The 22,302-nt window shown below is 27.3% G+C and overlaps 1 protein-coding gene across 1 annotated transcript in view; it reads left to right on the top strand.

The window, feature by feature from the left end:
• Positions 1 to 19,551, top strand: part of LOC107438063 (proteasome activator complex subunit 4) — a 77,101-nt gene extending 57,550 nt beyond the window's left edge. Inside the window, exons 36-45 of the mRNA XM_043050390.3 lie at positions 267 to 371; positions 478 to 569; positions 5,773 to 5,904; positions 5,987 to 6,195; positions 6,750 to 6,826; positions 7,828 to 7,956; positions 9,837 to 9,992; positions 11,781 to 11,855; positions 13,397 to 13,612; positions 18,630 to 19,551. Of these exons, the coding sequence (XP_042906324.2) occupies positions 267 to 371; positions 478 to 569; positions 5,773 to 5,904; positions 5,987 to 6,195; positions 6,750 to 6,826; positions 7,828 to 7,956; positions 9,837 to 9,992; positions 11,781 to 11,855; positions 13,397 to 13,612; positions 18,630 to 18,764 (1,326 nt within the window). The 3' untranslated portion in view covers positions 18,765 to 19,551. The remainder of the gene's footprint in view (positions 1 to 266; positions 372 to 477; positions 570 to 5,772; positions 5,905 to 5,986; positions 6,196 to 6,749; positions 6,827 to 7,827; positions 7,957 to 9,836; positions 9,993 to 11,780; positions 11,856 to 13,396; positions 13,613 to 18,629) is intronic.
• Positions 19,552 to 22,302: the final 2,751 nt, after the last annotated feature.

The raw sequence follows: 22,302 nt of genomic DNA, 5'->3' as shown, positions 1-22,302 counted from the left end.
GCTACTTGAATTTTTTTTAATTTTTCTCGAAGTAGAATTATGCATTATAACTTTAATTTTGCATCACCCTTACAGTTTTTGCTGCATTTGATGCTTTATGGCTAATAAACGGAATCACTGACTCTGTGTATGTAAACCACCTTATATTAAGTTTTACTGTTGATTCTTTATCTTGAAATAACTTCTTTAATATTATTGCTAATTCATAAGATTCAGTGACATTTCTCTATAATCTTCAAATCATTCAATGGAGTTTGTATTTTCAGATGCACAAAATGAAAGAAATGTTCAGTCCAATTCTAGAAAAAGCTTTGCGCAATATGTTTCCTGACGTGATAAATGATTGGGCGACTTGTGTGGCTACAATTGCTGTAAGTTATTGTCTTACTAAAAGTACTAAAGTTGTATTTGCATTTTATGTCCTATCTGATCCTAACTTTAAAAAATGTGTAAATAATTAAATACTTTGGTTTTTAGGAAAGTAGAGATCCTAATCAATATTACTGGCTTTTTGAGCTCTTTATGACAGAACCTCAAAGTATAGAAAATGGATCCTTCCTGGAATCTAGGTAATTGAAAATAACTGCTTGGTGTCTCTGTGAATATTTAGTTATTGAAAGATAAAACAAAATATTTCAAACTTATATGTAAGGTTAATAGGTATCTTGCACAACTAAAGGTGCGCAACTAAAACAGTGGCTTGAATCCAGTAGCATGCCTGCCAAGTCTCCTGTTTTTTTTAACGAAGATTCCTGCATTTTAGGACTATTACCCGTATATTCTCAAATTTCTCCGTATTTGATAAAGAAATGGAAGGAAAAAAAACATCTTGGCGATAAAATATCCGCTGATGGCAAAAAATACTTCTCTTATTCCTCAACATATGGTGCTATTGCCAGTACTGCAGTATGTTGAGTGCTATTAGATTAAGTAGAGTCATAATGACTCAGGGAATAGAGCATTCTCAATTCAATGAGGTGAACCGGGTTCGAATCCCAGTGATGGCTGGTCCATACGAATTCCTCATCCGGCTTGCACTAGCCACAGTGCTGATGTAAAATATCCTCAGTGGATTGTGGGTCAGGTTAATCTTGGAAGCTTTTTGTGTTTTTCCTCTCCAAGTAACGCAAATGCGGGTTAGTTCCATCAAAAAATCCTCCTCAAAAGCAAATTTCTCCCAATACTTGATCCAGAAGTTCCCTTGTCTTCTGGATTGGGTTCAAATTTACAAGGCAACGGAGTTGAACATTAGTACAGTGGAGCATCGTTTATACGACTATCACTTATACGACGTTTACATTTATACGACGTTTTAGTGTGGTCCCAAATCATTCCTATTCATTTTAATGTTAAAATATATCGTTTATACAACGCACAGAATCGGTTATACGTCGGATTTTAGATTTTGTTCACGTTTATTTAATTTTTTATTTTTTCTTGTGTATTTTAAAAAAGGGCGCAATTTGCCAACATGAATGATACAGAAAAGGGTGCCAACAAGAATGCTTGGATAACGACCGTAATTTTTACTAGGTGACTGAAAAAACTGGACAATGTTATGAAGAGGCAAAAACGAAAAATTTTGCTATTCTTCGACCATGTCCAGCGCACCCATCGATACTAATTATTTTGGAAAATGTAAAAGCTCTCTTTTTTCCTGCAAATTGTACAAGTGCGCTTCAGCCATTAGATTTGGCCGTGATTAGAAATCTAAAATTGCATGATAGAAAGCAGTAAGTTCAACTCGCTATTCAAAGCATTGTAGAAACTAATAGCAAGAAAATATAATTCGAGGTAACATACATTCAAATTGCTCACTACAATCTTTCTTCTTTGGTTATTTGTTTGTTTTGCTTCGTCTAATTTAGAAATTTATGTAAATCAACACGTTAAACATTAAAATTAACTGAAAACAGAGTCAGTTTCTGTTTTAGAAGTAAAAATCGATTATACGACGTTATCGTTTATACGACGTTTTTCGGTGGTCCCTTCGGCGTCGTATAAACGATGCTCCACTGTATTCGTAAACCCAAAAAATTAGGTTAGTTGTTCAAGGATGGTAATAAAGTAAAATAGTTTAAGTAATTATAAATAATGGTTTAAAAAGATCGTTAGATTAAGATTTATATACACATTTTTTACTTTGCTAAATCTAAGTGCATATATTTCCAGTTTTGAATTTCTTTTTTTGACTTAAGTGATTATGTATGATGTATCAAAAATTTACTCGTTGCCTAAGGAATGTCGCTGGTAAAATCTTCGTTATTTTATTTCTCTAATGTTGGCTGGTATGCAATAGCTTTTTGGATGCTGATTTCAGGAAAAATAGGGAGAAGAAGTTCTGTCGCAAATAATTTTTTCATAAATTGAAAATTTTGATTTTCCTCCCTGCCAATCTTTTGTATTATAATCTAAAGAATTAAAACATTTAATACCTTAAGTTTGGTGTTTAAGCATTTTTTGCTGCTAAGTTTCATAATATGAAATTTTGTAACATGAATTTTCATGATATGAAATTTTGTAACATGAATTTTTATAATATGAAATTTGTGATTGAACTAACAGTTTAAAAGATGGTTTAAGTTTGAAAATTATAAATTTTTATTTATGCTTGTCTACTCATAAAATCCTCATAGAAATTATTAGTTTTATTTATTTTTTATTTTATTGGATCCATCCATAAAAATATACAAGAAGCAATTCTCACTTGCCTTTTTATCAATGTCGGAGGTATAAATAAAAATTTGTTCGAAATTTTACTTTTAATACATAATGACTTATATAATTTTTAAACTGTTAGTCCTTTGATTTTATCTCATTCATTTTAGCTTAAAAAATATATCAGAAACAGTACCTCACTTATCTGTAAAATGTTGGTTTAGTTTCTCCTCCACTCTAGAATGTGCAAAATAGACACTTTTCTACTATATTCAAGCCCTATTTGTAAAAATTCCTGGCGTGATTTAAAAAACGGAATCGCTTGCCAAATAATATTGGTCATTACATTGCCATCACTTTTTCGTAACTCAAATTTTGCGGGAGTGTGTAATTACTATCACATCTATTGAAAAAATTGTGTGTTTAAAGTAATTAGTAATATATTTTAAGTAATATTTTAATTTTAAGTAATATTTTCTAGTTAGAAAGTAATATTTTTTATCAAAATTATTTTGTAGTTATAAACAAAGTTCCCCATTTTTTTTTTTTTTTTCTTGAGCTACGCAGGTAACAAATACTTGTGTCTAGAACTTTATCTAACGGAATTGAGTCAGCTTTTTTTATAGTAAATAAGCTTTTTTTATAGTACAGTACAGAACCCGTTATCCGGAAATCAGAAAACCAAAAAAACCGGAACGAATTTCGATTAATTTTCCCGCCATTTTTTTCTTAAAAAAAAAAGTTTTTTTTTTTCTCATAAGATTTTAGGATTTTTCGTTCTTATTTGAAAGATCATTATTGACCTTATCATTTTGAAAATAATCATTAGTGTATTACTTAATCGTTTTTTCTTCTTTTTAAGATTATTTCCAAATATTTTTTTTTTTTTTGTTAGGTTTAACAATAAAGAAAACGGCTTTTTGTGGCGATTCAGATAACCGGAAAAATCAGTTATCCGGAATAGCGATGGTCCCGATCGCTCCAGATAATCGGTTCCCTAGTGTAAAAGATTTTGTTTAATAATAAAGTGACTGAAGTTCATCCATAAGTTATAATTTAAGGTATCTAATTTAAATTGTGATTAGACATAAATAAAATTAGTTATTCATATTTATTCACAATATTGAATTTATTAGTAAAGTTTTGATTTTACTTACAAATTCAATGTCTGGTTAAATAAGTATTTTAAAATCAGTAAACTTGTTTATTGTTATTTTGTCAAATTTCATAGTCTAATGGTTTAATTTGTAAGAAATGCATTTGAAATTTCAGTATATTATAAGGAAATATTTTTGAGTTGCAACGCAATTAGTTACAATTGTAAATTACAGTGCACTTTAAATATTTTTGTTTGAAATGTTGCGTTCAATATTTTTGAGCAATCTTTCAAATTCTTATGTACCACCACACATGTGCTCAATTTAGAGATAACATTGATTATAAATATGTGATGCATATTTAATTCTTCTAGAAGGGGAGATAAATTGACTAACAATTTTATTTTTCAAAAGCTGTGTAGGAACCCTGTGACTGTAACGCCTGCTATATATTTTGGCTCAATGCTTTTAAATCACTACATGCTACAAAATGCGAGTTAAAACGTGTGTTATTCACTTCTTTTTGTTTATTTTTTCTTCAGACTCAGCAGTTCTTAGGTCATATGCTATTTAATGAGAATAATTACTCCTTATCAGTGCATAATTTAGTACTTCACTCTGTTATATAACATGTAATTGTCAGTATTATTTTATCAGTTTCCTATTTCTTTTTTAAATGTGACTTTGATTTTACTAAAATTAGCATCAGATTCATTAGTTATGAGTAAATATTTATTGGTATATTTTTGATTTAACACCCTCATGTTTTAATGTCTTGGGTGACAGGGGTTGTTATATTTAGTGTTAACTGTGTTTGTGTGATCCCAACTTTTATTTGTGTTGCGTATGAGCTTAATAAGTGTTAGGGAGGCGAAAAGATAATTAAAATGCAATTTTGTATACAAACAGTTTTTAATTTGCCAGGGCTTAAACATACTATTTTAGCCATTATGACGTTATGAGTGGACTATGCCCGGTCGCAAAACCTAGTGTTAAAGTACAATAACTGCACATTCTTGCTATCTATAAGCTTGATAAGAGAAGCTTATTAATCGCCAAGTTAGTTCTTTGGAAGAGAGAGAACTCTTAGTTCATTTTTTAAATGAGGGTACAATGCTGAAAAAACTTGCATTAATATATATGATGGATGAAATATATAATTTATTTATTTATATATAGTGGTGATTCAAATCATTTTAAATGAAATTTAAAAATCCAATAATTAAAACAAAATCTTTGAATTTTATTACCTCTTTCAGGGGTCTGTTTAGAAGAAATTTGGGTTCATTAGCAGACCCTTCACAAAATATCTTTTCATTAAAACGAACCCTTCGCAAAATATTTTAACTTAAAAACGGACCCTTCACAAAAAGATTTTTCTTTAATCGGACCCTTCACAAATTTGTTTATCTTCATTATTGTTTTGTTAATTGAATAAACCCTTCCCAGGGCAGAAAACAAGAAAGATGGATGTAAACGAATTAAAGTTATGTCTTCGGCAGACAATTCTTCCATTATTCGTCCGATATGAATACTATTCTGCTTTCAGCAGTATAGGCTAAATACCAAATATTTGTATGTTGCATCTCTAATTTAGAAGCAGTAATTGTTCATTTTTGAAAATTTATTTTTTTTATTATAATTTTACAGTGCTGAACATAATCTTGTATTTTTTTACAATTAAAAAACTCCTTGAAATTTTTTTTTGCAATAACCGAACCCTATTTGCACAAATTCATAAAAGCAGGACCCTGATTGAAAGAATGTGAGTATTTTTTTCACAATTTCACAAAAACCGGACCTTTCACAAAATGTCTGGACAGACCCCTGCCTTTAAATACAGAACTGAAATACTAGGGAGAATCCATCATTAACAGCTATAATAATGTTGTTAACAAAAATAAATTTAAAAAAAAAAAGTTTTTTTTATTATTATGTTAAATTTTAGGCAAAATATTGCACATTGCTTATAGATCAAAATTATAAAATATATACTGACAAAATGTTTTTCTATTAGTTGGATATTTCTACTTATTGGTCTTCTTAGCCAGCAAGAATGGAGAGCTTTTGAATTATTACACAGGGTATTAGACTATGCAATGCCTAAATTAGATCATTCGTACCAAAATGTGAGAGAAAAGCTAGGAAGGTAATATTAGTATAAAATCTTTTATGTTGCTTATTTCTTTTAGTGCATTCAATGTCCTGAATATTGTTCCATCTACTTCTAGCTTACTCTCATATATATTTATGTATGACATTCCTGAAGCAAATATACCATGTTTGATGTTTGCACCCAAAAGGATTCCTTTCATAAATTCATTACTACCCAAATTAGAGTTGCTGCAACCCAATAAAGATAGTAATGACAAAGATAGCATAGCAGAATGTATTGATGTTCCTCCAGAAAAAAAGAAGGCAGAAAACCTTTTTCGAACAAGTAAGGAAGTTAGGAAAATGTTACTAAATCTTAAGAAGTATGATAATTTTAAATTTCTTTTTACACCATTGTTAAAAGATAGTAATTAAAGCCCACCATAGCAGATGTTCAAAATCTTTCATCTCAATGTCTCACTCTATATTAATAACATTTGCACATGGTATATTTTAGTTTCTCGCTTTACGACCCCCATTCCTTTCACCCCACTTCTCTATCTCATCAATCTTGTTTAACTACTGTAAAAGGATATAAGTCATCATCCAAATGGAAATAATAAAAGACATAAACAAAAAATAATGTCTTTTATAAACATAACATAAACAGAAAACATGAAATGTTTTATCTAACATAACATAAAACATGAAATGTTTTATCTAGCATAATATAAACATAAAACATGAAATGTTGAAAAAAAAATAAATAAAATAAAATCAAAATGAATTTCTAATAAAATGATAAGTGATAAGCATTTACTTAAATAGAATAAATTAGATTAGTATGAAAGAGATTTTGGTAATTTTTTTAAAATATACTTATAATCATAACTTTTACAGTTTGTCGCTGGATAACGTTTAATGGTGCCAAGTCGATATGTGCTGCTCCTCCTGAAATTTATCAGTTTTTGCCTTTGGTATGTAGTTTTATGCAGTTATATTTTTATAACTTTATGTTTAAATTTGTAAAATTTATAAGAAACATGTAAGGAGATTTACTAATCTTATTCTTCCATAATGTTTAAAAGAAAGTGTGAAGTATGTTTATGAACATGAAGCTTTATGGGCTTTGTCTATATACTTAAACTTTATTTGTTGCAAGCAGACTATTAAATTTGTGAAAATATGATAATCATGATGTGTAGCATTTTGAAAAAGTGCTTAAAGGTGCTTATTTTCGATTTTCGTTTTTTAAAAGCCCTTAAGAGTGCTTTTTTCATGGGGTGTTTTTAAAATGTGCTAAATTTTCCCTTTTCGTAAATAAGATTTTTTTCTTTGCCGTGTCTATTTTCACTGCTTATTATGCAAAAGAGTGGTTTTGGCATTGTTCTTTTCAACGTTTTCACAATTCATTCAACCACAATCCATTTCCTCAAACCGTCGATCCTTAACGTGTGATAGTGCCAATCATGCTACATGTTTGAAGAAATACTTGGGAATTCGCATGTGCATCTGCTGAGCATGGTTCGGTGAGATTCTTGCACTCTCATGTGCAACTCTGCTGCATTGTGCAAGATCTCTTGATCTTTTTATGGTGGCTAATATACTGAAGAAAAGAGTACTTTGTCAGAAACTAGGTACTTTATCATAATCATGTAAAGTCTTTGAAAATTATTTTGCATTTTATTAATGTATATAGTGCTTACAAATATTTTTTCAGTGCTTAGAAAGTACTTTAAAGGTACTTATTTTTTGTTAAGAGAATCAGCTATGTAGCCTGATAATGTTTAGTTTCTTTTACATTCTCTTAATTTTTTATTACTAAAAATTAAATTGAGACAAAACGATGAGAAAACACAAAAGTTCTCATTGTAGAAAAACTGAGAGATTAAAATGCTTTTTTTTTTATTTTGAAAAACTTGCACATTTAAGTGCTATAGACATTTTCAAAAGGTTTCACTTTTTCTCTTTATTGTAGCTATGCCACGTAGGAAATGAAACTTCAGATGAAGAATTAAAAAGAGAGTGTAATATATCAATAGCTATATTGGGACAATCTTTGTTGTGTCCAGATAGTATAGAAGCTGCTGTTCAAACAGTTAAAAAGGTTTGTTTCTTAGGATTCTTATTAGTTTTTACAATTGATTTTACTATAAATGTATCTTAGACAAATACTTTCGATCTTGTTTAAAAAAAAAGATATTAATAAAATTAGAAGTTTCCTTACTTTTTGCTGCTTTTCTGTTCCCTAAACATTTATTCTACTTTTGTTTTAAAGATGAGAACAGTTAAAGAAGAAAAAAAACTTGGGTTAAACGAATACACAACTATGAATATTGAGGATGCTGAAAATTAATAGTATTTGAAAAGAACACCAGCAGACAAGCTTTGTTTCCATTTAAATTATAATTGTTTCTATTTACAAAATCTACACAATTCTGTTCCTTGTTTTATATATTTTTTTTAATTAAATTAGATTAATTTATTTTTAAAATATGGGCGTTTTTTTTATTTTCATCTGATTATCTGCTCAGCTAATTCTTCACATCAAATCGAAAAAAATAAAATAAAAACGTAATGTGTCTTTATTCATGAAGGTAAAAGTTAAAATTATTATTTGTTCACTTTTATTTATTTTCTTTTTAATTTATAAGAAAACATTGTATCAAATTGGTGTTAATTATCATTGATTTGTTAATTTTTTATTGAATAACACGTTATATTTATTAATCTTGAAAAATTTTTATAAACGTAATAATCTGTTATAAATATACCAATAATCTAATTTCCGGACTTGCTGAAGTTCGAACAATTCCGTACAGAACTTTCTATTGCCATATTTTTGTAAAAATAAATGTATATGCTGATAAATATATTTTACTTTTTCCAACCTTTGTATTTATTTAGCTTTGAAATTAACTGTTATTGAAATTTAGATATCATGTTCAAGATATTATTTTTAATTTAAATTTGAACTTTTGTATTAATTAAATTAAGCAAACAGTTCAAGATGCAAATTAATATCCTTATCAAACCAATTTCATCTCACGTGATTATCAAATGTTGGCTTCTGCCAAATTTATAGCATATATTAATAATCTCTATTTAAAATTTATTTTTGATTTATTATATAATTTGAAAACCGTAAATTGGTGTTGTCAATCTTAGATCAGTAGTAATCACAAACTTTAAAAGAATTTTCTATTATCAAAAAAAAGTAATTTATTAAACTAATTACCTTAACCTAGTACTTATACTTATAAGTAACCTTTACCTTACTTTTACCCTTATTATTATAAGTAACCTTTACCTTACTTTTACCCATGGGTGCAAGTCTTCCGTCCCCAGGCCGGATTTCCGTCTTTCGAAAATGTCCGCGGACGGAAGTAAGACGGAAACAAGACTGACTCGAAGACGGAAATCGGAATTTATTTTTTTTCTGCCCTTAAAATTTTTTTTAGGTCTACGTTATTGGTCTACTTTCTTATGTCCTGTTGTTATTTTATCAAAAGACAGATGAATAAATATTTTTTGTACAGTATTTAAACTTGATGTATTATGGTAAAGCTTTCTTAGATATTTTGCATATGTCAGGGGGGTATTGTGTATGTTAAGCATTTCAGTCAAAAATTCAGTCTTGGCCTTTTTTCCAACTTGCACCCATGCTTTTACCCTTATTATTATAAGTTACCTTTACTTTAAATGGTCAAATTTCATTGTTCGTTTCAACTGATGATCTTCCATATTTTATTCTGAAACACAAATTAATATCAGGTCCAATTTCTGAGAGTTAGATGATTAATATTATAATGTATTGGAATAGTTATCAGCTGGTCCTTCTTTAATAATGATAACTTCAGTGTTTCACAAGGAAGATTATATTGTTAATTTGAAATGTCTTTAAAAATATACTGCTATAAGTTTCTTAAATACTTAAAATATTGCAATGCACCTAATTATTCACTTCCAAAATATTTCTTTGAATAGATATCCACTGGCACTTCATGGCATTCCCGAATGTCTATTGCTGCATTTTTACAACAAATGGTCTTTTCTAATCTATATACTGTGTTACTTAATGAGTCTTGGAAAAAAGAAATCTATGAAATGGTTCTCCTTTTACTTCAAGATGAAAGAGTCGAAGTTAGTTTCTTACTTTTAAATTTAATTAGCACTTGAGCTTTTCATTAAAGCTCAGATGTTTTTTTATTAGGAAATTCGAACTGTTGATTTTAAATACTTTTTAATTAAAAATATCCTTTTCATATAACTTGTATCTAAACTTTCACAGAATTTTAAAAATTCTTTTTTTTTTTTTTTTAATTATTCTTTGAAATTAATTACTGTTTAGTTACAAAAATATTATATAGCACTAAAAATTATTATGGAATTTTTATTAGTTTTATAAAACCTCATTTTTTTAGTATTGATTTTTGTAGTATTTCACGAATCTACTTTTTCTCTTTGTTTTTAAGGATTAAAAAAGCAGAAACTTCATTTTAGATACTGAATTTATTACTGTGTGTTTGTAAAATTTATTAAGCGGAATTAAGACCACATGAATTTGATTTTTAATAGAAAATAAAAGTACTTTTATTTTTTACCACAGAAGGTTAAAAAATAAAAGTACTTTTATTTTTTACCACAGAAGGTTAAAATGGCATTTTAAGACTATTTTTTGGAGTAAATTAACCATAGCAAGTACAGAAAATTAGCATTTATTTACATACAATTTGATGTTGCTCTCAAATTTTACATTTTATAAAATGCATTAGCAGTAGTATGTTTCATGTAGAGTTTTTCGTGTATAAAGGAATTAATTGGAGGTTTGTCCTATATCACCGAAAAACTCATTGTTTATAAGCCAATAACATACAAGCATTTAACATGGTACAAACTTGAAAAAACCTGATTTTTTAGGGAAAATATGCATATAACATGATATTGCAAGGGTAGTTAGGACTGCTAAAATTATGTTTTAAAATGAAGGTGAAAAAACCGATTATAAGTGGCAATGCGATGTGAATATCAAAATGCATGTAATATGTTTGTTTCCTGCTCTTGCTGTACCTGAAAATTGGTTTACAGTACCACTTTAGTTCCTGGTAGTGAAAAATATAGCTATTATTTCTTTTTAAAAAATCAATCTGTTTAATTATTATTTAACGCAAATTCAATACAGACAGTTAGACAGTTTTCTTATAATCATGTTTTAAATACTTACTTTAATTCTGCTCATCCTGTTTATTATCTAATGTACTGTGCCGAAGACTTGTGTTTGAGTTTTTTACATGCAACATGCAGTTTTTTAAATTTAATATGAATGTATATATTTGTGATGCCACTAATATAAGATCTGAATGTAACATGCTAATTATTCAAGCTAAATTATTAATTTTGTTTAAAATACTTATGTTAGTATCAGAGCTCAAAATTTTTACCTACTTTTGGCAGGAAAACAGTTACATATAAAATAATAAATGAATTTTTTATAAACAATGTCATAAGCATTTAATTAATTATTAAAATGAATAAATTAATTTTTTAAGTTTTAAGCCTCTGTTAAAAGTAATTAGCAAAAATAAAATTTCAATAGTCCACAACATTGTTATTATTATTTTTTTACAATTTCCACTAGCAAAGCCATGTTTCTTGAAAGAATGTAAATTAAAAAGCAACGAGAAAAAAAAACATCAGTACACACCTAAGATTGTACACACTTTTTTTAAAGAAAAATATAACATTTCATAATATCCACCATTTAATATTTAATAAAGAAATTTTAAAAAAATTGTTTTCGAGAATTTAATAAGTTGGCACTCGAACATAAGTGACAGAAGTTTTTCCTTCTCATATTATCTATATAGTTTTTTATACATTTAGTTTTTACCAAGCAATTCTTATATAACTAATCATAATTTTTACTTCTAGGTTCGTGAATCTGCCTCAATAACATTGTGTGGATTTTTACACTGTGAATATTTTAAATTGACAGATGATTTGGTGGTAAAGATTATATTTCCTCGTTTGCTATTTTAGTAAATGAATATGTGAATGAATATAGAAATGTAGACTTCTTAAAAACCTATAGACTACCAGTTTTGATTGTAAATTATGAAAAAAAAGAGAGGCATAAATGTTGTTTGACACCTTTTAGATGCATCATTATCAACTTATGTATGAATTCTAGCTCTGTCATGTGTGTTTCAAAAAATGGAAATTTTATCTCTGTCCTTAAATTTTTCACAATTCTTGGGATTTTTCTCATATTGAGTATTCGAATTCAAATTTTGAACTCAAAATTCAGAAAAGTTGCCCATTTTTGGGGTGGGGGGAATTGCTGCAAAGTTATATCAAGCAGTGAAGAGAGTTTGTAGGGTTGCTAAGGTTGGCTTACAAACACTAACTCATGCTTTTATAGATTTCTCTTTCTTATTTGGATTTGTAGGTATAGTTTCACCCTTTCGTAAAATAATGAAAATAATGCTTTAGATTATAAAAATTATCACCCTACAATTGTAATACCAGAAATAAAAATAACAGTTTAAATATGTTATCTTCTAAAATTATGTGTGACCAATGAAGCATTTTAATTAAGCAGCAGATTCCACAGGTTCCCTTTCCACTTTTCAAACTAAAAATAAGCACTTTATATGGAATTTAGCTAAGAGTTAATTAATTAATTGTGAATTCACAATTAATATATGCCTTTCAACCAAATGAAATGCTTTTACAGCTTAGTTCAAACTCTTAAGAACAATAGAAAGTAAAAATTCAATATTTAAATCTAATATTTAAATAATACAAAAAGTAATGTAATGTCGTGTAAAATTTTAATATAAGTTCAATCCTTTTCTTAAAATATCAGTAGTTAAAATATGCACCACATGTAAAATTACTTGCATGTCAATATCAAAAGTTGCCATTTCAGCCAATTTTCACTAGTACATAGTTTCTAGCACATATATGTGGTTAAGTGATATGGGTATAAAATTTAGCCATTCCAAAAAAGAATAAAAGGAAAATAAACTTATTCTAAAGGGCTACTGATTGAAAATAAGTATTGTTAGGCAGAGTCTGCCAATAGGCATTTAGATGCCATTTCACATGCCAGGTTTCAGTTTCATGCCTGAAATATTTCACCAGGAGTGAAAATACTCTCTAAATTTTTTGTTAAAATTGTTAGTTTTTTTTTTTTAACATCCTGAAAAACTACCAAAATTGGTACCTATGATGTGAATTTCTGAAATGCTTGAAAATTGTTAAAGCAAAAAAAAAATGTATTTGTATAATGAAATAGGGATAATTTGCTAACATAATCAAAGTTCACTGCTCTAAAATTTCGAGAGGAGTGAAATTACTCTTCAAAAAACTATTTTTAAACACAACTGTTAAGCACTTTTTAGAATTGTAAAAATTAGCACTTTATAACACCTGGGGAAATGCTGTGCTTTTGTTAAGTATGTATTTATAAAGTTTATATAACTTAATAAATTGTTAAATTTCTTACTTTATTATGCCGTTTATTAGAAAATATATTTTTTCAGAATACTTTCAAAAGAAAGAGTGAAAGGAAGCTTGTTTACAAGCCAGCAACCAAAGATGGTCCTAGAAGTCTGGAGCCTGATGAGCTCAGAGAAAGGCACGCTGGTGTGCTAGGACTGTGTTCTATTGTAAATGCTTATCCATACGATGTGCCCGAATTTCTCCCAGAAATTTTAGTCCTCCTTGGTGATCATCTAAATGATCCACAACCAATATCAGTGAGTACTTTTTAAGATGGTAAAGAATTTAAAGATGGATGTTTTGTTGCATTCACTTAAATTATTAAGGCCAGTTGAAACATTAATATACAGTATTTCATTTTTAAACCAGCTTCTTTTTTATTTACATTTTTTTTCTATGTGTTATTGTAACTGTTATTGATGGTATAAGGCTTTTAAGCTAATTGCATTGTGTAGATATGCAGTGCAACCTCGATTTTACGCTGTCTGTTTTTGTTGTCATTTTCTGCTGATCCATAAAAATTGTCTATAAAGATAATCTTGAATTAGCCCGGGTGTTATCCTACTATTTTTAAAAATATCCTGCTTTGTTTCTTTTACGAACGTATGAAATAAATTTTTCCCTGCAAATTTTTTTCTGGGTTTTCTTTTAAAAAAGGGTGAGACTTTTATTAGCTGCTCGTATATTTTCTGACATTCTTTCTATTCTACATAATTGTCCTTTTGTCTGTGAGAGGGGATTTTCCCCTTGAGTGAAAATCAAAAGGGTGGTGGGATGGGCAAAACATGGGAAGTACGAAAGCTTAAATTGTGCAATTTGCAAGTGAAATTTTTTCCAGCAAACTTCAATTTTTGAATCTTGGAATTATGCAATTATCTAAAGACTGCTTCATTAAACAACTGGTTAGGGTAATCATTTTTTTCCTTGAATCTGGTGACATGCAAGGTGCTGCAGAAGCAAAAATAAATGTTCTGGAAGCTCTGAATTGGATTTCTGCATCACTGGATAGGGTCAACTAAAATGCATTACAAATTGATTTAAAAAAGCTTCTCGGGATTAATTGCTTCTTAGTATCCAACGGTAACATAGGCTCATCGGAATAAAAATGCATGTATGAAGATTTTATGAAGTTAATGATGTCTATATTGACTACTACACACAAATTGGCATGAATCTGCAAGTACATTGAAACCATACCCCTTTGATGCAGAATTTTAGTAAACATATTTTATACACTTTTTTTTGATATTTTATATTAATTTAGGTTAAAATAAGTGAAAAATATATTTAGCATTTTAATAATTTATGGTTATGAAATACAACATGAAACACCAGCATGTTTTTCTGCTTTAAAAGTTAAATCTTCCAAATTTTGCTCACTTCCAAATAATAATTTTTCCAATTTGCACTTATTTAGATATAAGAGAAACAATTATTCATTAGTAAAAATTTTTTAATTTACAAAATCAATTATTGATGAATTTTTTAAATCTGAATGACATTTTTTTTCAAACTATTTTTTTGATATTTTAGTACAAATGATATTTAGATTTCTTTAATAATTATTAGACTGTTTTTTTTGTAAAGAACATCAGTGTCCCACCTGTATCAAAGGGTTAATACAAGATTATCACACATGGAAAAAAAAGAAAAAACGCTCAGAAAATTAATAAGAATAACTGATAAAAGATAATTTAAGAAAAGAAAAATACAGATTAGTCAGTAAAAAATTCATTAAAGGAATAAAAAATTAATCACAAAAAAATATAACTTCCTTCTCAAATCCCAACGGTATATCCCCCTAGAAAATGTGCTTTCTAACATAATATTAATATCACAAAGGCAAAATACATTAATACAATAGTGTGAAGACTGAAAAAAATTAGATTTTTTTACGATTGATTGGATTATGATTTGATGTAAAAATGCAAAAAATTTATTAAAAAAACTTTAAAAAAAGTAAAAAGAGAAAGATAACTTGTTATTTATGATAAATGATTTTAAAATACAGTTCTGCAACTAAGTGGATGGGTTATAAAATGTGGAATTATTGCTTAGTAGAGTTCTAGCTATGGTTCATACCAGCAATGAAAATTTAGTGTTCTACTGGGACTACTTAGGCATTCATTTACATGTCTGAAAGCTTAATATGGTAGACAAAGTTGAGAAAAAAATCAAACTTTATAGTTACATAATTCATGTTATGGTACACATCAAAAATTATTAATTGCCATCTATAAGACCCTAAAACTAACTAGGTTCACCCCATAATGATTAAACATTTGTATTTATTAAAATTAAGTGAAAAAATCTAAAATAATATTAGTAAATAGATTCAATACAAAACAAATGAAATAAAACAAAAATACGACCACCGAAGCCGACGTCTTCAGGGGGTACCGGCCCCGGTAGCCATTAAAAACAAAACCATTTCTATTTGAGGGAGAAGCAAAAGCTTAAAATATCTCCCTCAGTACCCCGATGGTTTTGTATAGAGGTCCAGGAAAAACAAGATACATTCAAAAGAATAAACAAATTACGAAAAGAAAATCAATAAAAATCATCAGAAAATTAAAAACTCACAGTCACAGGTCAAGAATCAACTTCAAAAGCGGAGGAAAAGAAAACACTAAAAACTGAAAAACAACGCCCCCTATAATAATGCGCAGTAAAAGTTTAAAAATGATATGATAAGGTCAGGAGAAGGAGATACGTAGATAAATTAATAGAATGCTTAACTGGGGCTGCTCAGTTAAGACTAGAATTGCGCCCTGTTAAAAGAAAAAATATAAAAAAAACCTAAAAACCATCAATCATTTTTTTAATTAAAAAATTAACATTACAAAAATTAAAAGGAAAATCATTTTTACTCAAATTATTTAAAAAATTATCCACAGCTTCTCGAAAACTTTCAACATTATTACAAATTTTCTTGATCCTAACTAATTGCGAAAAAACAAGATTTTTGAATATTTTACTACACAAATTAGTTTTAAAGTTGCAGAAAAAAATAACATTAAAATTAAAGGCTTTTCTTTTATCAAACACACCAATTTTAATAAAATTGTTAACAATATCAATTTTAAAATCTAAATATTCAATATCAAAGCAATTTTCATTAGTTTTTTTCAGGACCAAATCACCAGGATAAATTGTATAAATAAAATTAAAATCGTCACAATTAAACAAAATCAAATCATCAATATATCGGAAAGCATTAAGTACTTTATGTTCAAGAAATTTAGCCTCAAAAAAGTGCAAAAAAATGTTGGCAAAAGCCCCAGAAAAGGAATTACCTTGTGGAATTCCAATAATTTGTTTATAAAAATCTAAACCATTAAAAATAACATTCTCAAAAAGATTAAACTTGCATAAATCTAACCAGTTAAACCTATCAATTTTTTCATCAAATAAATACTTGTCATAAATACCTTCACAAAACTCAATAATTTTTTCATGTGGTATGCTGGTATACAAATTTTCAAAATCAAAAGTGTTAATGCTGGAAATATCATTACTTTTAATAAAATCCAAAACTTCAACATTACTTTCAATAATAATATTTTTCTCCTTTTTAATTTTAAGCAAAATAATTTTTAAAAAACAAAAAAACCTTTTACTAATATCAGAATTATAACTATTAGTACCACATGCTATAAACCTAAATTTAATTGGATTTTTATGAAATTTAACTATTGGAAATAAATATGGAAATGTAATCCTATTTAATTTAAATTTTAATTTTTTACTAAATGCAATAATTCTTTTTTCAATAACTTTTTTATCTTCTTTTAACTTTAAATAGGTATTATTTGCATTATATTCTCCAATAATCAATTTTTTAAAAAAATATTTACACATAATACAAAAATTATTTGAAGCTTTATCTACAACAGTAACAATGAATTTATCCTTAAGATTTTTAATTTTTCTAGATAAATCATAATCAATAAAAGTACCTTTAGGAAAAGAACTAAAACTGGTATTAAATAAATTAAATCTAACCCTTTCAATAATTTTAGCCTTCCACTCAGAAAAACCCTCAACAGGCCAATGGTATTTTCTGGAAATTTTTGCAATAAAAAAATCTAGATCTTTTTTAATGGATAAAATAAAATCTTCTTTTTTCATCTTAACTCTGGTTCTAAATTTTTTTAATGGATAAAATAAAATCTTCTTTTTTCATCTTAACTCTGGATTTCAACATATAGATTAAAATGATGAGCTGAAATAAATAAATAAATGAGAAAAACAGAGAAAGTGTGAAGTAACAAAATATTATATTAAAAATTAATTATTTAAACATTATTAAATTTTAAATGGGGTCAATTCTAAAAAAGCCAAAAATATAAATTTCATTCATGAACAATTATACTGTTAGTACATGAATGCAAAACGCAGCACAACAATTAAATTTGAAATTTAAACATTTAAGCTTAAAATTTTTTGTACCTGACACTTTCAGTTATACACATTTCAATAATACACATTTGAATTTCATACCTAGCTTAGAACAATAAAATTAGTAATTAATTCAATGCAAAAAATTATTTTTCGTTACTATATTGTAAATTCCAAACATATTCCAAGGTAACAAATTTGTCGACCGTATGTATGATTTTAGCGACGTTTGTAGAACATTTGCCGTCATGTAGCCATACTGGCGTGAACCCTAGTTATAGCACTTGCTTTAAGTTATAGAAGATTGAATGTGAGTATGATACAAAGTAATTAATTTTTTAGCTTTTGTTACCTGTTTTTACTTTTTCAGTTTATTAGTTTTTCGTCATGAAAAGAAAAAAACTTTATTGAAATAAAAATAAATTAATCACAAAAAATATAACCCCTTTCTCAACTCATAATGTGATATCCATGAAAAAAAAAAAGTTTTCTGACATTGTATCAATATTGCCTAAGCAAAATATATTAATACAATAGTATGAGGAGCACAAAAAAAATTAGACTGATTATTTTATTAACATGATTCGAAGTAAAAATACAAAAGATTTAAAACACAAAAAAAAAGTGGGGAAAGAAAATTTGTTAATTATGATAATTGATTTTAAAATATATTTCCATAACTAAATGGGCAGGTTATAAAAAATATAAAATTAAAGCTTAAGTGTTATAGCACTTGCTTTAAGTTATAGAAAATTGTATGTATGTGTGGTACAAAGTAATTAATTTTTTTAGTTCACCATGAGGGTTATCTTTTTGTTATCAAAGTATCTTATATATTTTTACTTTAAAATTAATTATTTTTTTGTCTTGCAGGGTACTATTAAAAAAACTTTTTCAAGTTTTCGAAGAACACATTATGACAACTGGAGAGACCATAAACTTAAATTTACTGATGATCAACTTGCTGTGATAACTGACTTATTAGTTTCACCTAGCTATTATGCTTGATAAATATTTAACATTATTTACATCACATTGTTATTTATGATATCAAATGGAGTTCACAGACAATTGTTAAATTTTACTTGTTTGTCCCTTTCATATTTATTGCATATAAATTGATAATAGAGACTTTTTTTTAACAAAATGATACCTGTACATGTATTTTTACTAGATCATTGTTTTTATTCCCTTTAGTTAAAATGTATGAGTTACCAAGTGTTTATCAAAAATTTAGTTATTCTTTATACAACTTTAGAAATTGAAAAAAAAAAAAAATCCTGCATGTCCCATTATCCTGGTACAAACTGAGATAAGCAATTATCTCAGCTATCAGATGATAGTTTATCACTGTTTTTTTTTAATAATCTCATTTCGTATAAGTCTATAAAAAATATTTTTACTGTATGAAAAAATTGTTATCAGATAAACAAAGTTACAAAAAAATTACAATAATTAAAGTTTTGTTAACACTGGGTAACTCAACTCTATTAACTTATAAATTTTTACTTGTGCAACTTTTTATTTCTTTTCACGGATTTGTAATTTTGTTTTTAATTGAATTTGAAATTTGTGGGAAATTTGTAGGTTTTTTAAATCTATTAAGTGCGTATTTTGTAATATTTTAAGATGTTAATATTATTTCTCAATGATTATTGATGGAATGTGTAATTTTTCTTTGAAGGAACTAAATCCTTTTTGTTTTTCATTACAATATTTGATTTGTATATATAAATACTGTTACCGCATATTTCTCAATTCATCATTTTTGATAATAAATTTTTTTTTAATGGTTTGATTGCACTTATTCTTATTCTATTGTAAAATTTTGAACGATTTTCATTTAAATAAAAGTTGAAATTTCATCAATGCACTTACTGGTGCATAGCATTTTTAAATAGTGCTGGTTTTTTGGTCATCGTCGTTTAAAAGCCCTTAAATATGTTTATTTTATTTGTAAAAAGTGTTTTCCTTTTTTCCAAATAAAAATTTTTCTTTGCTGTGACGATATTCACCATAAATTAAAATGTGATTTTCACAATAATATCCATGGTGCTTATTTTCGATTTCTAAAAGCACTTAAACTTTTAGGTACTTTTTTCATGGGGTGTTTCTATAAAGTGCTTAATTTTCCCTTTTTGAAAATTAGATTTTTTCTTTACCATGTCGATTTTCAATACGTATTATGCAAAAGCGTGGTTTTCACAATTCATTTATGTTTTTAAAATGTACTTAATTTTCCCTTTTCGTGAATGAGATTTTTTTCTATAGCGTATCTATTTTCACTGCGTATTATGTAAAAGCGAGTTTTTCACATTGTTCTATTCAACGTTTTCACAATTCTTTCAACTACAATCCATTTTGCGAGCATTGGCGTAATGTATGATAGCGCCAATTATGTTACATGTTTGATGAAATACTTGGGAGTCAGCATGTGCGTCTACTGAGCTGTGTTTGGTGAGATTCTTGCACTCTTACGTGCAACTCTGCTGCACTTTGCAAGATATTCTTAATTTCAGGCTTCATTTTTCCTCTAAAATCAAACCAAAAAATCCCTTGATCTTTTTATGGTGGCTAATATAATCAAGGAAAAGAGTTTAAAAAATACATTTACTTCACAAATTATTAAAAATATTTTCTAGTGATAAATATATATTTACAATCATTATATACATATAAAATTATCTACTTCACTGCTAACAAAATAAATTCTCAAATAATTTTGTAAGTGAACCATTTATTTTATAATTATACTCAATTTATTTCTTGAAACATACAATGAAAGCATTTCAAGCATTTTGTATATATTCAAGTTTCACCATGCTAAAATCGCTGTGGCAAATCATCAAGTCTAGATGATTTTAAAAACATATTCTTTTGAATATTTTGTAGTACAAGTTTGGCAATAAAGGCTTTTTGAGCCAAAACTTTTTTAAAAGAAAAAAAATAATGTAAAATACATGATCAAAATTGAAATTTTAAAGGTATACATAATAGAATCTACATAACTAATAGTGGAATGACATGTATCTGCTGCAGGTTATTTTTAATGCTATGTTTTTACGCAGCCATTCCCTTCTGTAGATGCAATCAGAGAGGATAGATTTCATGCACAAGAAGCGCACTTGCAATTAGCAAAAAGTTTAGTTAAAATAAATGCTTGGAAAAAAAATAATTTAAAATGTGTAAAAACAGGGCATAAGCTAGAGATGACTGAAAATGCAAACATTTCACACAGTAAAGTTTACAGTCTGGATTAACTATTTGTGGGTTTGCAAGCATGTACACCGATTCGGATTCATTGAAAAAGATTCCTACAAGTACAAATGGCATTTTGCGAGACTCTTGATATCGGGTTTCATCTCCCCTCTAAAATGAAACTGAAAATCTAATAATCTTACAACTAAGTAATTATTCGGAACAAATAAAATTACACAATAGCAGTGAATGTTTAAACTTTTATTTATTTAAGACATAGACTCTCGCATTCAACACTTTATAACATTGAAAGAATTGTAATTCAATATAACCCAAACTTAAAATATTTTGTACATTACAAAAATAATGATCATAAAGTGAGAAAATAATACATTATTAACAATGAATAAATAATATGTTATAATGTAAATACTTCACAGATTAGATAAACATACAGCACAATACACTATAACATCCTATAATACATTTTGTTGGACAATTTATTGACACAAAGCCTTTTTCATAAATGTCAAATTTAGGTCAATAATTAGGTCATAAATGTCAAACCAGATACCTAACTGAACAAGGTTTTATTATCCACTGATAATTAAAATTTAAACGTAAGCTTTATAATCATGAAAGTAAATGTATAATAGATATTTTTATGCTTGAACAGTTAGCTTATTGTCAGTCGAAATTCTCAATTAAATCCAGTGTAAGATTTAACACTTCTGTTATATAATAAAAATAATTTGCTAACCTCATTCATGAATTAAGCATCAGCTAAAAATTGTGGAACAAATTAATTACACAAATTTAGTAAGATTTAAGTCAATATTTGATAAGTGTAGAACAAATACATTTATCAGGATTCATGACTACATTCTGAAAACAATATTTTGTTTTATATTTTAAAGGAAATGACTCACATGATTTCATTAAATATTGGAAAGTAGAGCCCAAAACTGATTAATTCCAATTTCTAAAATGTTCTAAGTTTAACAAACAAAAAATATGGTAGGATTTATATACCTTCTTATCAAGATTAGCTTGTTTCTTCCAACTTTTTTAGTAAACCTGCCTATTTTTCAGCATTTCATATATTGTTGCAACGTTAGAAAAAAAATCAAAGCAGGACCTCAGTCTTCCATCCGAAAATTAACAGAAGAAAAAAAAAAACTTAACATAAGACATTTTATAACTGTCATTAAACAGTTATAGTAAAATTTGGAACCAAAAATAGAACACAATTTAATTTGTTTTTAACCAAAATAAATATAGTTCCAGAATTTAAAAATTAATAATGTAATTTAAAAGTAGTTAAAAAAATAATTTTTTCTTAAAGAAA

This window comes from Parasteatoda tepidariorum, chromosome 5 (assembly GCF_982258835.1).
Source record: "Parasteatoda tepidariorum strain Cologne lab strain chromosome 5, Ptep-v5.0, whole genome shotgun sequence".
In the NCBI taxonomy this organism is placed as follows: domain Eukaryota; kingdom Metazoa; phylum Arthropoda; class Arachnida; order Araneae; family Theridiidae; genus Parasteatoda; species Parasteatoda tepidariorum.
Note: the sequence above shows the minus strand (reverse complement) of the source record. Positions and strands in the feature narration are given on the sequence as shown.